The following is a 16,913-nucleotide window of genomic DNA, read 5'->3' on the forward strand; positions in this document are numbered from 1 at the left end:
CCAGGTTCGATTCCGGTCAAGGGCATGTACCTTGGTTGCGGGCACATCCCCGCAACCTCTATCCCTCTAACTCTCTATCCCTCTCTCTTCCTCTCTGTAACAAATCAATAAAATATATTAAAAATATATATATAAAAAAGAAAAAAAAAGAAAATAATTGTGTAGAGATCGTGGGTATTTATAACAGATGAAGCTGAGCAATCTGAAAGACAAGATTAATTTTGAAGGCTGTGAACTTGTTCATCTAACTTAGCATCATATCCATTTGCTCCAAATTTTCTCTTGACTTTTCTAGTTCAGAAGTGCAGAGCTTTCTCAAGGTTTTATTGGGGGAACCAACATGTAGGAACCATTTATCAGGGGGAATGAAAGGAGTGATTCTCTACTTGCTAATCCCATTTTTATAACCAAGAAAAACCAGATCCTACTTCTTCCTCAAATTTTTTCTTACCATTTAAGTATTATGTAACCACTAGGGCGAACATAACATTTATCATGCAAAATAGGATATTTTTGTGAGTTAAAACAGGGTGCTAATAGTATGCCAGAATAATAGGTGAGAATTTGTACTGTCCCAGGAAAACCTACCTAGGGTCTCTTTGGTGATCTCTCTGTTGCCCCCTAGATATATCACCTCTTTGATGATGATTCATGTATGTGTGTGTGCTTTCATTCAACAAATGACCAAAGAGACATGTTCCCTAGCTTCCAGAAACTCACAGCAATATAGGCAGGTAAATGGGATTAACATATAGGGTGATAAATGCTTTGATGGGGTTCGGGCTCACTTAACCCAGACTGGAGAATCTAGCACAGTCTCCCTGGAGGAATCTTCAGCAAGACCTTTATATATCTAAGTCAATCTGCTTTCTTTAATTGCTCATCACATTCATTTCAAACCTTTTCAAATTTCTAACTCTGCCAGCTCTACCCTCAATATTAGTACATACTCTTTTTATTTTTTTAATTTTATTTTATGGTTGAGAGTATGCTCTTTTAATAATTTGTAGAAAAGAAAGAAACCTTGAGATAAGGATTTCTTGAAGTCCCTTCCAATAAGCCTATTAATATACCTGCACCTGCCCCCTCTTACTATTACTTTCTTATTGCATTGTAAAAAGTCACCATCTTCTGTAAAAAGTCAGTCCCGCTCCTTGGTGCTCTTAAAAATGGTTCTTTCTTCACTTTTTTTTTAGTCTCTCCCTCTCTACTGACTCCTTTCCCTGTTCAAAGTTACAAATACCTGATTATGACTCTCATGTCGAGTGTCCACCCAGATCTTCCCCCTGAGAACCCCAACATACCCACTTCTAGTCCTCCTTACTCTGCTTTTTTTTTCTTTTTACCATATCCACAAGTCCCTTCTAAATTAGTATCTACACTAATAAAAGAGAAGCATGCAAATTAACCATCACTTAGCTACACCCACCAGCCAATCAGGAGCAAGTATGCAAATTAACCTACCAATGCTGGTGGCAGCCATGGAGCTGGAGTGAGCAGGAGGCTTGGGTTGCCCCCGGCGATGGGAGAAACCAAGCGTCCTGCCCGCCCTGGCCAGCCCTAGCCTCCGCTCAAGGCTACAAAGTTTCAATTATAGAAGATAAATAAATCCCAGATACCTGCTTCCAGCTGGCCCTGGCCTCCGCTCAAGGAGGCACTGAAAAAAGAAAAGAAAAGAAAAAAAGCCCCTTACCCAGGCTGGCCACACCTCCATGGCTGATCCATGTAAACCAGCAGTAGGACATCCTTTGAGGGGTCCCAGATTGGAGAGGGTGCAGGCCGAGCTGAGGGACACGCCCCTCCCAGGCACGAATTTCGTGCACCGGGCCTCTAGTGTATATATATATATATATATATATATATATATATATATATATTTATATATATATATGTATATATATATAATTTGTTACATTTTTTGATTAATTGTCTATTTCCTTCCATTCAAATGCAAGCTCCACAGGGGCATGGATCTTTTTCCACTTGTTCCCTGGTATATGCCTATCTCTTAGAACAACAATTGGCACATAATATGGACTGAATAAATATTTCTTGAATGAATAAGTGAAAAAATTATGTCATAATGTCTACTTTGATGTGCTAAAGGCACCTTAAATGTCATATGCCCCAAATTGAATTCCTAACTTACCCCCTGCATCTCCACAGCAAATGTACAGAAAACATCTCTATCTTGGCAAATATGCTCATCAACCACACAGGTGTCCGAGTCAGAAAATTGAATTAAATTCTTCTCCATCTCCCTCCCCATCAAAATCAATCAACTTTCTAGTTTATTATGTATTCCTATTTATTTCTCACATCTGGTCACTTTTTCTTTATTCCCACATAACCAACATCATTCAGTTCTCCCTCTCCTCTTCCCCAGGACCCTGATTCAACCTCCTCACTGGCTTCCTATCTTCAGTCTTGCTCCACTTCTACTTCTGTCCACCGCATAGTCAAGGGAAGGTTTCTAGAATATCTGATCTGTCACTTTCCTGCTTGTAACCATTCAGTGACTAAGCCCTTAGGGAAGATTTCAAACTCCTTCCATTGATTCACAGGCCCTGTACTTGCTTACCTCCTCCCAGTCTTATTTTTCTCTACTGTTCCTTCACAGCCTCGAGAAATTTATTTTAATTTCACAGACAGCCAAGGCTTTTCTCTTCTGATTGGAACTCTCTTTCTACTTATTTTTTGTTCAATTATTTAGCCAGATAATGCAGATTGCAAATTAGGTGCCATTTCCTCCAGGAAGCCTTCCCTGACTATTCCCCCCCCCTCCCCCATGATTCAGTTAATATACCTCTCATATGAGTCTCCACAGACAAGTGAAGACACAGAATAGGAAATTGTATAAAGGAGATGAGGGAAAAGGAAGAGCTACAGGGGAATTTGAAGTTTTTAGCTTACAAGCCACTAAATGACAGTGCTGTTAAAAGGAGGAGTAGGGAAGGAGCAGTTTAGGGGAAGATGAAGAGTTTATTTTGGGTTATACTGAGTGTGTACTGTTTGTGGGACATCAAGGTCATGATATTTGGAAGGAAGGTTGTAATGCAGGCCTGAACTTTTAATAACAGGTCAGGACTAGATATACTCACTCAGGAATTAGTTATATTAGGTAATAGTGAAATCAGACATCATTGGCTACATTTATGGCAAAATGTAAGCATTCATACTAGTGGTAAAAAGTGAATCAAGAATCGGTAATTAGGATAGATCAATTATAGACAGAGAAATCTGTTTATGGGAGAGATTGCCAGCTAAGATTTTGCCACATCCCAAGATACATTAAAATACATTAAGAATTATTAAATGTTCAAGACCAAATTAATTAAAATTTATATTAGCTTTAAAAAATCACTTAGGAATTAGGGAATGGAGATGTAGCAAAACAAAATAAACATTTTATACATAAAAACTTCATATACATTACATACATACATTATTTTTCTGGATAGAAGACATTTGGAACATAGCATGTCACAATTGCAAACTTTTTGATATTAAAAAAATGACTTACATCCTGGAAATATTGGGCAGATTTGAAAATGCATGACTGGGAATGGTTTTCAGATGAGTCTCTGTAAACTTCCTATAAAAATAAGTTACACAATTAAAGTTTTAATCATTGGACTTTTCTAATAACTCATCTTAATTATACAGAACACATAGAGGCATGATGGTTCTTACAATATATATTTCATCATACATAATAAAAAAATTAATACACCATGAAAAAACAAAATACATGTTTTCTCAACAAAACAAGAAATAAGAGTGAGAATCAAATGCAGAAAACAAATCTTTAAACTTCATCTCTGAATTAGCAGTAAACTGGTATACCGTGTCTAACATCATATTCAATTTGTTAACTAAAGGGCAACATCATACATTCATAAGTTTATCAGGACTACAGAATTCATATCATGGACTTGTCAATGGAAATGTCTTAGAATGCCATTAGAATATTAAGAGTAATTAAATGTATTTGAGCCCTGGCCTGGTGGCTCAGTTGGTTGAAATGCCATCCCATACACCAAATGGTTTTGGGTTTGATTCCCAGTCAGGGCACATGTTTGATCCCCTGTTGGGACATGTAAGGAAAGCAACCAATTGATGTTTCTCTCTCACATCACTCTTTCTCACTCCTTCTCTCGCCCTCCCTTCTTCTCTCTAAAATCAATAAAAACCATATCCTTGGGTGAATATTAAAAAAAAAAGGATTTGCTATATCTTAAGGATTAAAATTTTTTGCCTGAACAAAGGTCTTTTCCACTAGTACCTTATTAAATCATCTACTTGCTGCAGGTTGGAAACAGCTGACTGACAAGGGCTAATTCTCCTCAGGATCATGGTATCTTTGTTGCATATGAAATTGAGAGGTTGTGGCTTTTCTTCCAATTTGCTTTGTTGGATACTTTTCAGAAGTCTGAGACTGTTTTTCTTATAGACACTACGAGATCTTCATGCCTTACAGTATGTCTCTCCAACTAGGAGCCCATTTTTTACTTGCTTTCTTTGCTATAGCAACTGCTTGAATAGAATTCTGAATGAAAAAAAGGTGTACCTACTGTCTAGCTCACATTGCAAAAAGGTAATAACTCACTGTGTGCACCACCTTCCCCATGGATCCATTATGCTATTTAAAAATTGGCAATCATACATCATTCATTTATTACCTTATTTGAAGATTTAGATGGAAATTATGTATTTTCCTCTCCAAGCTTCAGGGTTGTTTCTCAACAATCAATTCCCTTGATCTATGCATGCTTTGAACTACTAATTTCTGCAGTGATTGAAATATACAGGGGTGGGCAAAAGTAGGCTTATAGTTGTTCATTTGGAAAATAATACAATAATTAATAAATTAAAGAAACACAGAATAAACTGTCTTATATACTCACAACTGTAAGCCTACTTTTGCCCATGCCTGTGTTTAGTACTTCCAGTTTCCATTCCTGCTTGTCAGGGCGCTGAAAGTCAGCCCTCCATCCTAACAAGGAAAAAGCTGATCAGACTGAAAAAGAAAAAAATCAACAACTCTTCTTGTACACATGAGGGAAGACATAGGGCAAACTGGGGAGATAGCCAGATACAGGGGGTCTCCCTTCCCAGAGCAGAGGCTCATGAGGGAAACCATGAGTGCCCAGTGTACGAAAACCTGAACTGTGATTGACAAATCACTGGAGGCCCAGTGTGGACAATTCTGAGAATTGAAAACTCCAGAGGGACCCAGTCATAGAGGGACCTCCACAATTTTGGGAGATTTACCTCCATTATCTTGACCAGGTTCTAATAGTAAATATCAGAGAAAACCTCCCCTGTGCTTCTAGCAAAGAGAGGGGAAGAGGAACTGTTTGGAAACACACCAGAGTGCTCTGTTCTTAGCAAGGCCTGCCTCAGGGGAACTAGGTAACCACAGCCTAACTGCCCTGGGGAAGGGAAATGCCCAACTCCAGCCCAGTGTAACCATTCTGTCCTACAAAGGGGAGGGGGAAAAAACTGAGAAATCCTGTGAAGTTCACAGTCTAGGGACAGGCTCGATAAATGTCTAAGACCTAGTCACAGGGCAATAGAACCCTTCCCCCCACCACCCCTCAACACATTACTATCACATTACTAGCAGCCCATTTGTAGCAGTTCCTTTTACTTGGTATATCATGTCTGCTTATTGAGCATTATATCCATGACTTTCCAAATCAAAGCCTCAGCAGGGCCAAATCCTATCTAATAAAAGAGTAATATGCAAATTGACTGTCACTCCAACACACAAGATGGCTGCCTCTATGTGGTCAAAGATGGCTTCCCCCATGTGGACACAAGATGGCTTCCACAAGATGGCCTACAGGGGAGGGCAGTTGTGGGAGACCAGGCCTGTAGGGGAGGGCAGTTGGGGGGGACCAGGCCTACAGGGGAAGGCAGCTGGGGGGGAACTGGGCCAGCAGGGGAGGGCAGTTGGGAGGGGGGACAGGGCCAGCAGGGGAGAGCAGTTGGGGGAGACAAGGCCTGCAGGGGAGGGCCCAGGCCTGCAGGGGAGGACAGTTGGGGGGACCCAGGCCTGCAGGGGAGGGCAATTGGGGAGGACCGGGCTGGTAGAGGAGGGCAATTGGGGAGACCAGGCCTATAGGGGAAGATAGTTGGGGGGACCCAGGCCTGCAGGGGAGAGCAGTTGCGGGGGGACCAGACCTGCAGGGGAGGGCAATTAGGGTTCACCGGGCAGGCTGAGGAGGGCAGTTGGGGGAGACCAGGCCTGCAGGGGAGGGCAGTTGGGGGGAACCAAGCCTGCAGGGGAGGACAGTTAGGGGGACCCAGGCCTGCAGAGGAGGCCAGTTGGGGGGGGGACCAGGCCTGCAGGGGAGGCCAGTTGGGAGAGACCAGGCCTGCAGGGAGGGCATTTAGGGGTGACCAGGCTGGCAGGGGAGGGCAGTTAGGGGTGACCAGGCCATCAGGGGAAGGCAGTTAGGGGCAATTGGGCCGGCAAGGGAGCAGTTAGGTGTTGATCAGGCTGGCAGGCAGAAGCGGTGAGGGCAATCAGTCAGGCAGGCAGGCGAGCAGTTGGGAGCCAGCAGTCCTATATTGTGAGCGGGATATCCAACTGCCCGTGGATCCGGCCTAAACTGGCAGTTGGACATCCCTTGAGGGGTCCCAAATTGAAGAGGGTGCAGGCTGGGCTGAAGGACACCCTCACCCCGTGCATGAATTTCATGCACCATGCCTCTAGTTAGTTAATAAAAGGACCTATTCAGTAATATTGTGATAAGTTCGCATGGTGACAGATGATTACTAGAATTAGTGGAGTGATCACATTGTATGGTATAAAAATGTCAAATCACTACATTGTACACCTGAAGCTATTATAATTAATACTAGAGGCCCGATGAACAAAATTCATGCAAGAGTAGGCCTTCTTTCCCCCGACTGCTGGCACCAGCTTCCCTCTGGCCACTGGCAGGCACCCGGGACCTGGGCTTCACTCCAGCCCCCCTCTTTGTCTGGAATGATGTCCGGAAGGACGTCTGGTCTAAGCATATTACCTTTTTATTATTATAGTTCATATTGTATACTAACTATACTTAAATAAAAAGAAATAAAATAACCTATTAACTTGGAAGGCAGGAAGTGATGTGAATGACAAAAATGTAGATTATTAGCCCTTTGCAAATCTTGGTGTTTCAGCAAGAAGCCCAATGTTGCCTTAATATGATTTCAGAAATTCAGGTCCCATAAATCCCCTTCCCTTCATCACAAGTCTCACTCATGCTTACATTCTCTTAATTGGTTTGATTAAAAGCCAGTTGGTCCAGATCCAAGATTCTGAATTTACAAAGATATGAGAATAACAAGTCGTTTGACTACAATCTCCGAGAAAAATTGGGCCATGACAAAGGAAAACAAAGGATAAGATAAACACCTGTTGGGTATCACCCAAGGAGATTGAGTTTCTTAAACTCAAAGATAGTCTTACTTATAGAGCTTGTCCTAGGGCATGGGTCTTAGGGCATACTCATTGTTAGATCACACACTGCTTGTAGGTAATGTGGACCTAACTTATACCTGACATTGACTAAACATTTTGGGGTTTATTCTGTGTTCAAAAGTAAATAACATTTAATTTAAAATAAAATTCGAGTAATGATTTCTAAGATGGATAGGTACATGCAAAAAAAAAAAAAAAAAAAAAAAAAAAAAGAAACTGTACCCCCAACTTACACCACACACAAGAATAAACTTAAAATGGATAAATGACTTAAATATAAGTAATTAAGCCATAAAAATCCTAGAAGAAAACAGGCAGTAAAATTTCAGACATGTCTTGTAGCAATATTTTTGCTGATATATCTCCTATGATAAGGGAAACAGGAAAAAATAAATGAAACTACATCAAAACAAAAAGCTTTTGCACAGCAAAAGAAACCATCAACAAAATGAAAAGGGAACCAACTACATGAGAGAACATATTCATTAATGATACATCTGATAAGAGGTTAATTTCCAAAATATTTAAGGAACTTATACAACTCAACACCAAGAAGACAAAAAATCCCATTAGAAAATGGGCAAAGGACCTGAATACCGTAGACATTCTCCAAAGAGGATATACAGATGGCTAATAGACATATGAAAAAAAATGCTCAATGTCACTAATCATCAAAGAGATACAAATTAAAGCTACAATGAGATATCACCTCCCACCTGCCAGAATGGCTACCATCAATACATCAACAAACAACAAGTGCTGGTGAGGATGTGGAGAAAAGGGAACCCTTCTGCACTGTTGGTGGGAATGCAGACTGGTGCAGCCACAGTGGAAAACAGTAGGGAGTTGCCTCAAAAAATTAAAAATGGAACTGCCTTTTGATCCACCAATCTCACTTCTCAGAATATATCTTAAGAATTCCCAAACACCAATCATAAAGAATATATGTACCCCTATGTTCATAGCAGTGTTATTTTTTTTTCCATAGCAGTGTTATTTACAACTAGAGTCCTGGCGCACAAAATTCATGTGCAGATACGGTCTCTAGGCCTGGCCTACGATTAGGATAATCTTCCCCAGCTGCCTGCAGCTGGCCCCGCCCCCTGCCACCACCCATCCCTGGTTCCCCATTCGCCATCAGGTAATCAGAGCCTGACGGACGGGGGAAGGGACCGAGAGGTCAGCTGTTCCTGTCCACTCACCAGCCCCCTGCCACGGGTCACCCTCTGTGTGTGGGGCAACCGGCGGGGTGGGGGCCTTGACCTGGTGCTGCCCGCATCCCCTGCCACCCACCCCAGGTTTCCCACTTGCCATTGGGTGATTGGAGCCTGCCAGCCAGGGAAAGGGACCAATAGGTGGTCAGTGCGCCTCATAGTGACTGGTTGAGCGCTCGTTCTGGTCATTCTGCCATTAGGATCGATTTGCATATTACCTTATTATTATAGGACTAGAGGCCCAGTGCACGAAATTTGTGCACGAAGGGGGGTTGTCCCTTAGCCTAGCCTGTACCCTCTCCAATCTGGGACCCCTCAAGGGATGTCCGACTGCCCATTTAGGCCCGATCCCTGGGATCGGGCCTAAATGGGCAGTCGGACATCCCTCTCACAATCCAGGACTGCTGGCTCCCAACTGCTTGCCTGCCTGCTTTCCTGATTGCTCCTAACCGCTTCTGCCTGCCAGCCTGATCACCCCCTAACCACTCTGCTGCCAGCCTGTTTGCCCCCAACTTCCCTCCTCTGCTGGCCTGGTCACCCCTAACTGCCCTCTCCTGCAGGGTTGATCACCTCCAACTGCCCTCCCTTGCATGCCAGGTGCCTCCCAACTGCCCTCTCCTGCTGGCCATCTTGTGGTGGCCATCCTGTGTCCACATGGGGGCAGGATCTTTGACCACATGGGGGCAGCTATATTGTGTGTTGCAGTGATGATCAATCTGCATAGTACTCTTTTATTAGATAGGATAGAGGCCTGGTACAGGGGTGGGGGCCAGCTGGTTTGCCCTGAAGGGTGTCCTGGATCAGGGTGGGGTACCCTGGGGGCATGGGGTGGTCTGAGCGAGGGGCCTGTGGTAGGTTTGCAGGCTGGCCACGCCCCCTGGCAATGCAAGCAGAGGCCCTGGTATCTGGAATTTATTTTCCTTCTACAATTGAAACTTTGTAGCCTGGAGCAAAGCCAAGCCTGGGGCTCCCTCCGAGGCCTGAAGCCACTTGTGTTGGGGTTATAATTGAAACTTTGTTGCCTTAAGCAGGTGGGCCTGGCCAAGGTGTGTGGAAAGCTTTGCTTCCCCTGTTGCAGGCGGCAACCCTGGCTGCTCTCTCAAGCTCCATTCTGCCGCCATTTGTTTGAATTTGTTTACCTTCTATAATTGAAACTTTGTAGCTTGAGTGGAGGCTTAGGCCTGCCATGGCTGGCAGAAAGCTTGGCTTCCTCTGTTACCTAGGAAACCTTGCTCTCTGTGGCTGTAGCCATCTTGGTTTGGGTTAATTTGCATACTTACTCTGATTGGATGGTGGGCGTGGCTTGTGGGTGTGTTGGAGGTGTGGTCAATTTGCATATTTGTCTATTATTAGATTAGATAGCCAAGAAACAGCCCAAGTGTCCATTAGTAGATAAGTGGATAAAAAAGTTGTGATACATTTACACTATGGAATACTATGAAGCTGTAAAAAGAATATCTTAACCTTTGAGACAGCATGGAGGGACCTGGAGATTATTATACTAAGCAAAATAAGCCAGCCAGAGAAAGACAAATACCATATGATCTCACTTATATGTGGAATGTAATGAACAAAATAAACTGATGAACAAAATAGAACCAGAGGGGAACATGGAACAGACTGACAGCTCTAAGAGGGGAAGGTGTGTGGGAAGCTGGATGAAGGAAGGTGTAGAGATTAGCCAAAGCACATATATGCAAAGCCCATCAACCCAGAAAACAGTGTGGTGAAGGCCAGAGGTGAGTGGGTAGGGACTGGGTGGAAGTGGGCAAAGGGGGGTAGGAATGGGGGACATCTGTAATAGTGTTAATAAAAATCCCAAAAAACAAAACCAAAAAGGAAATGTTACCACTATTTACTATTAATGCTTCAGACATCACATATAACTCATCAGGAAAAAACAGTTTACAGCTACAGTTTCATATCCCAAGTGGAGTACATACATTTAACAGTTAAACAAGTTGGCTTTGGGATATGGGAATTATAAGGGAGAGTAAATATTTAAGCTGATGATGCAATTTAATTTATTTTTTCTATGACTTATTGAACTAAGCATGATCAGTGAAACTAGGATTTAGAGAATCAAATGTCTCCTTTGAGGCTTGCCGAGGCAAGATTTGTATTTCTCAGATGTCTACACTTGGAAGACATGATCAGAAATAGAAAGCCTGTGAAATGCCGATTGACTTGCACCATTTGCAGAACAGGATCCAGTTTTAAGTGCTGTCTTTCGTGTTCCTGCAGTAGCTGTGGGGGAGGAAACTCTGGTCCATGCAAGGAAAAGGAGCAGAGAGCTCCCTGTTCCATCAAGAACAGTTTGTGCGATTAAATTTTTCACAGTCACCTTGCATGATAGCTAGTAGGCTCATTTCACTGAACTTTTATCAACGTGTAAATCCCATCAGCATTCCAACATCCTGGTTCTTAGAAGGTTTGTGAAATCATATCTCCACTGTGTGTGTGTGTGTGTGTGTGCACATGTGGATGTGGGTTGTCATTAATATGCCTGCTTCCCACTGCAGCCCCTGCTTGATAAGAATGTGAAGTATGAGGGTGGAGCATGACTGAATTTTTCTGAGTTGAGAAGCCCAGTTGGCCTTCCCTGGCATGGCTGAGCTAAGCGTGTGTGGTCCCATTTGCGTGTCAGCTTCTGTCCTTTGGCAATCAGACTGAGGGTATTTTGTGATTCTGCATCAAGTTTATGTGTTTAATATTGTCACCTGCATTTCAAGGGCCTCCTTTTGCATTAAATAGCTGTGTCAAGCAATCAACTGGATTTCATTGAGATGTGCCAAGTGTATAACACTGAACTACCAACATGACCATAGAAATCCAGATACTTGTACATCGTAAAGTTGTGTATTATAATACACTGGACAATATTGATATAATTTAATTGTGACATTTACCATTTGCCCCATGGTTTTACTTTATTGAGGAGAAATTATTACTGATAAATTTGTTTTACTATTGTGCAATTTGTTGCTGTTAACCCTCACTAGGAGATTTTTTTCATTGATATTTTTAGAAAGAATGGAAAGGAGGGTTGAAGGGAGGGAGAGAGAGAAATATCAATGTGAGAGAGGCATATCGATTGGTTGCCTGCCCAGGTATGTGCCCTTGACCAGGAATCAAACCTGAGACCCTTCAGTGCACCGGCCGATGCTCTAACTGCTGAGACACACTGGCTAGAGCATATTGTGCAATTTTTAAAAAACACTTTGTGGTGACTTGTAAGAGAGAAGACAAGTACAGGAATTAAAATCAGGGACTTAGACCCAGAAGGATCATGCAGTCAAACGTTTGGACTGTTAACAAATAGACTATACTTGTAAGTATGAAAGAATTTTATATCTGTATCATGTTATGTTTTCAGTTTTTGGTGGTAGAGTGGAGTTTTTGTCAATGTTGCTGCTGAATTATCTATATATATAAAAGCCTAAGTGACTGGCTGACTATCCGACCAGTAGCTATGATGCACTGACCACCAGGGGGCAGACGCTCAACACAGAAGCAGGAGCAGAAACCACAGCATGGACACATGGAACAGATTGATGAATCTCAGAGGGAAAAGGGGAGGAGGGTGGGTGGGAAGAGATTAACCAAAGATCTGATATGCATACTAGAGGCCCGGTGCACCAGTGGTGTCCCTGGGCCTGACGTGCACCCTCTCTCAATCCAGGACCCCTCATGGGATGTCGGAGAGCCGGTTCCAGCCTGATCCCTATAGGCCAGGCCAAGGGACTCCACCAGTGCACGAATCCGTGCACTGGGCCTCTAGTTTGCAAATAATATGAAAATACCATTGATAACTACAATGGAATGTGTAATACTAGCTGAAATAGTGTGACACAGCACCCAGATTCCAAGGTCACCTGTGAGTCATCATTTGGGGACAATTTCCATTTGGGTTTTAATTTTTGTCTTAGGAACCCAGGCAATGGCTTCACGGGTTTGCTTATGGAAACTGTCTGGCTTGGGCCATCTGAGAGAAATTTTTATTTGTATTACTTGTTTTAGGTCTCCTGATTTAAAAAATTAATTTTATTTTATTTCATTATTTGGGATAATATTTGTATTGCACCTTCCCCCCTCACAAGTTTGAAGTATAATTTACATCCAGGAAAATGCACACATCCTAAATGTATACAAATATATAAGTATACTTACACCATATGTATATGTACACAAATATCCATGTGACTAGGACCTGGACAAAATGTAAAATGTCACCATCAGCCCAGAAAGTTCCCTTGTGCTCCTTTCAATCAGTAAGCCCACCTTTCTCAGGAGATAACCACTATTCTGACTTCTATCGCCAGATTGCTTGCTTATTAACCTCACGTAAATGTGACCATACATTAGCTACCCTTTCTGTCTGGCTTCATTTGTTCAACATAATGTTATTGAGACTCATCCATGTTGGAGAATGTATCAGTAGGTATTTTTTATTGCTAATTATGAATATACACTAGAGGCCCAGTGCACGAAATTCGTGCACGGAGGGGGGTTGTCCCTCAGCCCAGGCTGTACCCTCTCCAATCTGGGACCCCTCAAGGGATGTCCGACTGCCCGTTTAGGCCCGATCCCATTGGGATCGGGCCTAAACGGGCAGTCGGACATCCCTCTCACAATCCAGGACTGCTGGCTCCCAACTGCTTGCCTGCATGCCTTCCTGATTGCCCCTAATCGCTTCTGCCTGCCAGCCTGATCACCCCCTAACCATTCTGCTACCAGCCTGTTTGCCCCCAACTTCCCTCCTCTGCCGGCCTGGTTACCCCTAACTGCCCTCTCCTGCAGGGTTGATCACCTCCAACTGCCCTCCCTTGCAGGCCTGGTCCTTCTCAACTGCCCTCCATTGCAGGCCGGGTGCCTCCCAACTGCCCTCTCCTGCTGGCCATCTTGTGGTGGCCATCTTGTGTCCACATGGGGGCAGGATCTTTGACCACATGGGAGCAGCTATATTGTGTATTGCAGTGATGATCAATCTGCATAGATAGATAGGATAGAGGCCTGGTACAGGGGTGGGGGCCAGCTGGTTTGCCCTGAAGGGTGTCCCAGATCAGGGTGAGGTTCCCTTGGGGTGTGGGGCGGCTTGAGTGAGGGGCCTGCAGTGGTTTGCAGGCAGGCCACGCCCCCTGGCAATGCAAGCAGAGGCCCAGGTATCTGGAATTTATTTTCCTTCTACAATTGAAACTTTGTAGCCTGGAGCAGAGCCAAGCCTCGGGCTCCCTCCGAGGCCCACAGCCATTGTGTTGGGGTTATAATTGAAACTTTGTTGCCTTAAGCAGGTGGGCCTGGCCAGGGTGTGTGGAAAGCTTTGCTTCCCCTGTTGCCGCCGGCAACCCTGGCCTGCTCTCTCAAGCTCCATTCTGCCGCCATTTGTTTGAATTTGTTTACCTTCTATAATTGAAACTTTGTAAGCTTGAGTGGAGGCTTAGGCCTGCCATGGCTGGCAGAAAGCTTGGCTTCCTCTGTTACCTAGGAAACCTTGATCTCTGTGGCTGCAGCCATCTTGGTTTGGGTTAATTTGCATACTCGCTCTGATTGGATGGTGGGCGTGGCTTGTGGGCGTGGCTTGTAGGTGTGTCGGAGGTGTGGTCAATTTGCATATTTGTCTATTATTAGATAAGATAATTTGCTTATTCATTTTCCAGTGGATTCCCCCCCCCCCCCTCCAGTTTGGGGCTATTCTGAATAAAGCTTCTCTAAACATCCACAAATTAATTTTCCTTTTTTTAAAAAACCTCTTCTTAAAAACATATATTTTTATTGATTTCAGAGAAGAAGGGAAATGGAGAGATAGAAACATCAATGATGAGAGAGAATCTTTGATTGGCTGCCTCCTGTGCACCCCATACTGGAGGAGTCTGCAACCCAGGCATGTGCCCTTGACTGGAATCAAACCTGGGACCCTTCAGTCTGCAGGCCGACACTCTACCCACTGAGCCAAACTGGCTAGGGCCACATACCCCTTTCTATGGGCATATGCAATCACTGCTCTTGGGTAAATACCTAGGAGTGGGATTTATGGATCATAGGTAAATATATACTTAACTATAACAGAGACGGACAGTTTCCAAAGTAATTGTACATGCTCACTCTTACCAGTGACAGATGGGAGTTCAGTTAACTTCAGTTTCACTAACATCTGGTATTATCAATCTTTTAAATTTTAGCCATACTGGCAGGTATATATGTAAACATTCTTAATTGGTATTTTTTAATTGGTTTTTATTGTTTGAAGTATTACATATGTCTCCTTTTTCTCCAGTTGATCCTCTCCCCACCACCACTCCAACCCCCGAGGGCAAGCCCCACTGCCCCAGTGTTCGTGTCCATTGACTATGCTAATATGCATGCATACAAGTCCTTTGGTTCATCTCTCACCCCCCTCACCCCCTGCCATATGTCTAAGTGAAATAAGCTAGTTGGAGAAAGATAAATATCACATGATCTCACTCATATATGGGATATAATGATCCACATAAACTGATGAACAAAAATAGATCCCAGGTTTGATTACTTTGGAAACTGTCCGTCTCTGTTATAGTTAAGTATATATTTACCTATGATCCATAAATCTTGGTGCTCAGGCCTATGGATCTATTTTTGTTCATCAGTTTATGTGGATCATTATATCCCACATATGAGTGAGATCATGTGATATTTATCTTTCTCCAATTAGCTTATTTCACTTAGCATAATGCTCTCCAGTTGCATCCATGCTGTTGCAAATGGTAAGAATTCCTTCTTTTTTCTGCAGTGTAGTATTCCATTGTGTAGATGTACCACAGTTTTTTAATGTACTCATCTGCTGATGTGCACTTAGGCTATTGCCAAATCTTAGCTATTGTAAATTGTGCTGCTATGAACATAGGGGTATGTATATCCTTTCTGATTGGTATTTCTAGTTTCTTGGGATACAGTCTTAAAAGTGGGATTACTGGGTCAAATAGGAGTTCCATTTTTAATTTTTTGAGGAAATTCCATACTGTTCTCCACAGTGGCTGCACCAGTCTGCATTCCCACTAGCAGTGCACGAGGGTTCCTTTTTCTCCACATCCTCGCCAGCACTTGTCATTTGTTGATTTGTTGATGATTGCCATTCTGACAGGTGTGAGATGGTACCTCATTGTAGTTTTGATTTGCATCTCTCGGATGATTAGTGACTTTGAGCATGTTTTCATATGTCTCTTGGCCTTCTGTATGTTCTCTTTCAAAAAGTATCTATTTAGGTCCTTTGCCCATTTTTTGATTGGATCGTTTACCTTTCTTTTGTTAAGTTGTATGAGTTCTCTATAAATTTTGGAGATTAAACCCTTATCTGAAATAGCATTGGCAAATATGTTGTCCCATGCAGTGGGCTTTCTTGTTGTTTTGTTGATGGTTTCTCTTGCTGTGCAGAAGCTTTTTATTTTGATGTAGTCCCATTTGTTTACTTTCTCTTTAGTTTCCATTGCCCTAGGAGCGGTATCAGTAAAGATATTGCTATGACATATGTCTGATATTTTGCTGCCTATGGATTCTTCTAAGATTTTTATGGTATCCTGTCTTACGTTTAAGTCCTTTATCCATTTTGAGTTTATTTTTATGTATGGTGTAAGTTGGTGGTCTAGTTTCATTTTTTTGTGTGTGTCTGTCCAGTTTTCCCAGCACCATATATTGAAGAGACTATCTTGACTCTATTGTATGTTCTTGCCTCCTTTGTCAAATATTAATTGAGCATAATGGCTTGGGTCAATTTCTGGGTTCTCTGTTTTGTTCCATTGGTCTATATGTCTCTTCTTGTGCCAGTACTAGGCATTTTTGAGAACCATGGTTTTGTAATATAGCTTGATATCTGGTATTGTGATCCATCCAACTTTGTTCTTCTTTCTCAGGATTGTTGTGGCCTTAATTGGTATTTTCAATTGCTAATGGATGTGGAGAAATGCATAGTATATTTGTATACACAAGTATGAAGGTTAATTCCCTGTGTCAACTTGACTGGGCCAGGAGTGCTCAGATATTTGGTTAAACATAATTCTGGATGTGTCTGTGAGGCTGTTTATTCTCTGCATGAGATCAGCATTTGAATTGATAGACTGAGTAAAGCAAATTACCTTCCCTAATGTAGGCATGCCCCATCGAATCCACTGGAGGACTGGATAGAATAAAAGGCAGGCCAAGAAAGCATTATTTCTCTCTGACTGCCTGTCTTTAAGCTGGGACATCCA

General features: G+C 42.8%; 1 protein-coding gene across 2 annotated transcripts in view; it reads right to left on the reverse strand.

Moving 5' to 3' along the window:
- LOC103292215 (thyrotropin receptor) overlaps nucleotides 1-16,913 on the reverse strand; it is a 79,813-nt gene that overhangs the window by 24,952 nt on the left and 37,948 nt on the right. For both annotated transcript variants that reach the window (XM_054715849.1, XM_054715851.1), the window contains exon 2: nucleotides 3,524-3,595. In XM_054715849.1, the coding sequence (XP_054571824.1) occupies nucleotides 3,524-3,595 (72 nt within the window). The remainder of the gene's footprint in view (nucleotides 1-3,523; nucleotides 3,596-16,913) is intronic.

The sequence above is a fragment of the Eptesicus fuscus genome, chromosome 5 (assembly GCF_027574615.1).
Source record: "Eptesicus fuscus isolate TK198812 chromosome 5, DD_ASM_mEF_20220401, whole genome shotgun sequence".
Taxonomy (NCBI): domain Eukaryota; kingdom Metazoa; phylum Chordata; class Mammalia; order Chiroptera; family Vespertilionidae; genus Eptesicus; species Eptesicus fuscus.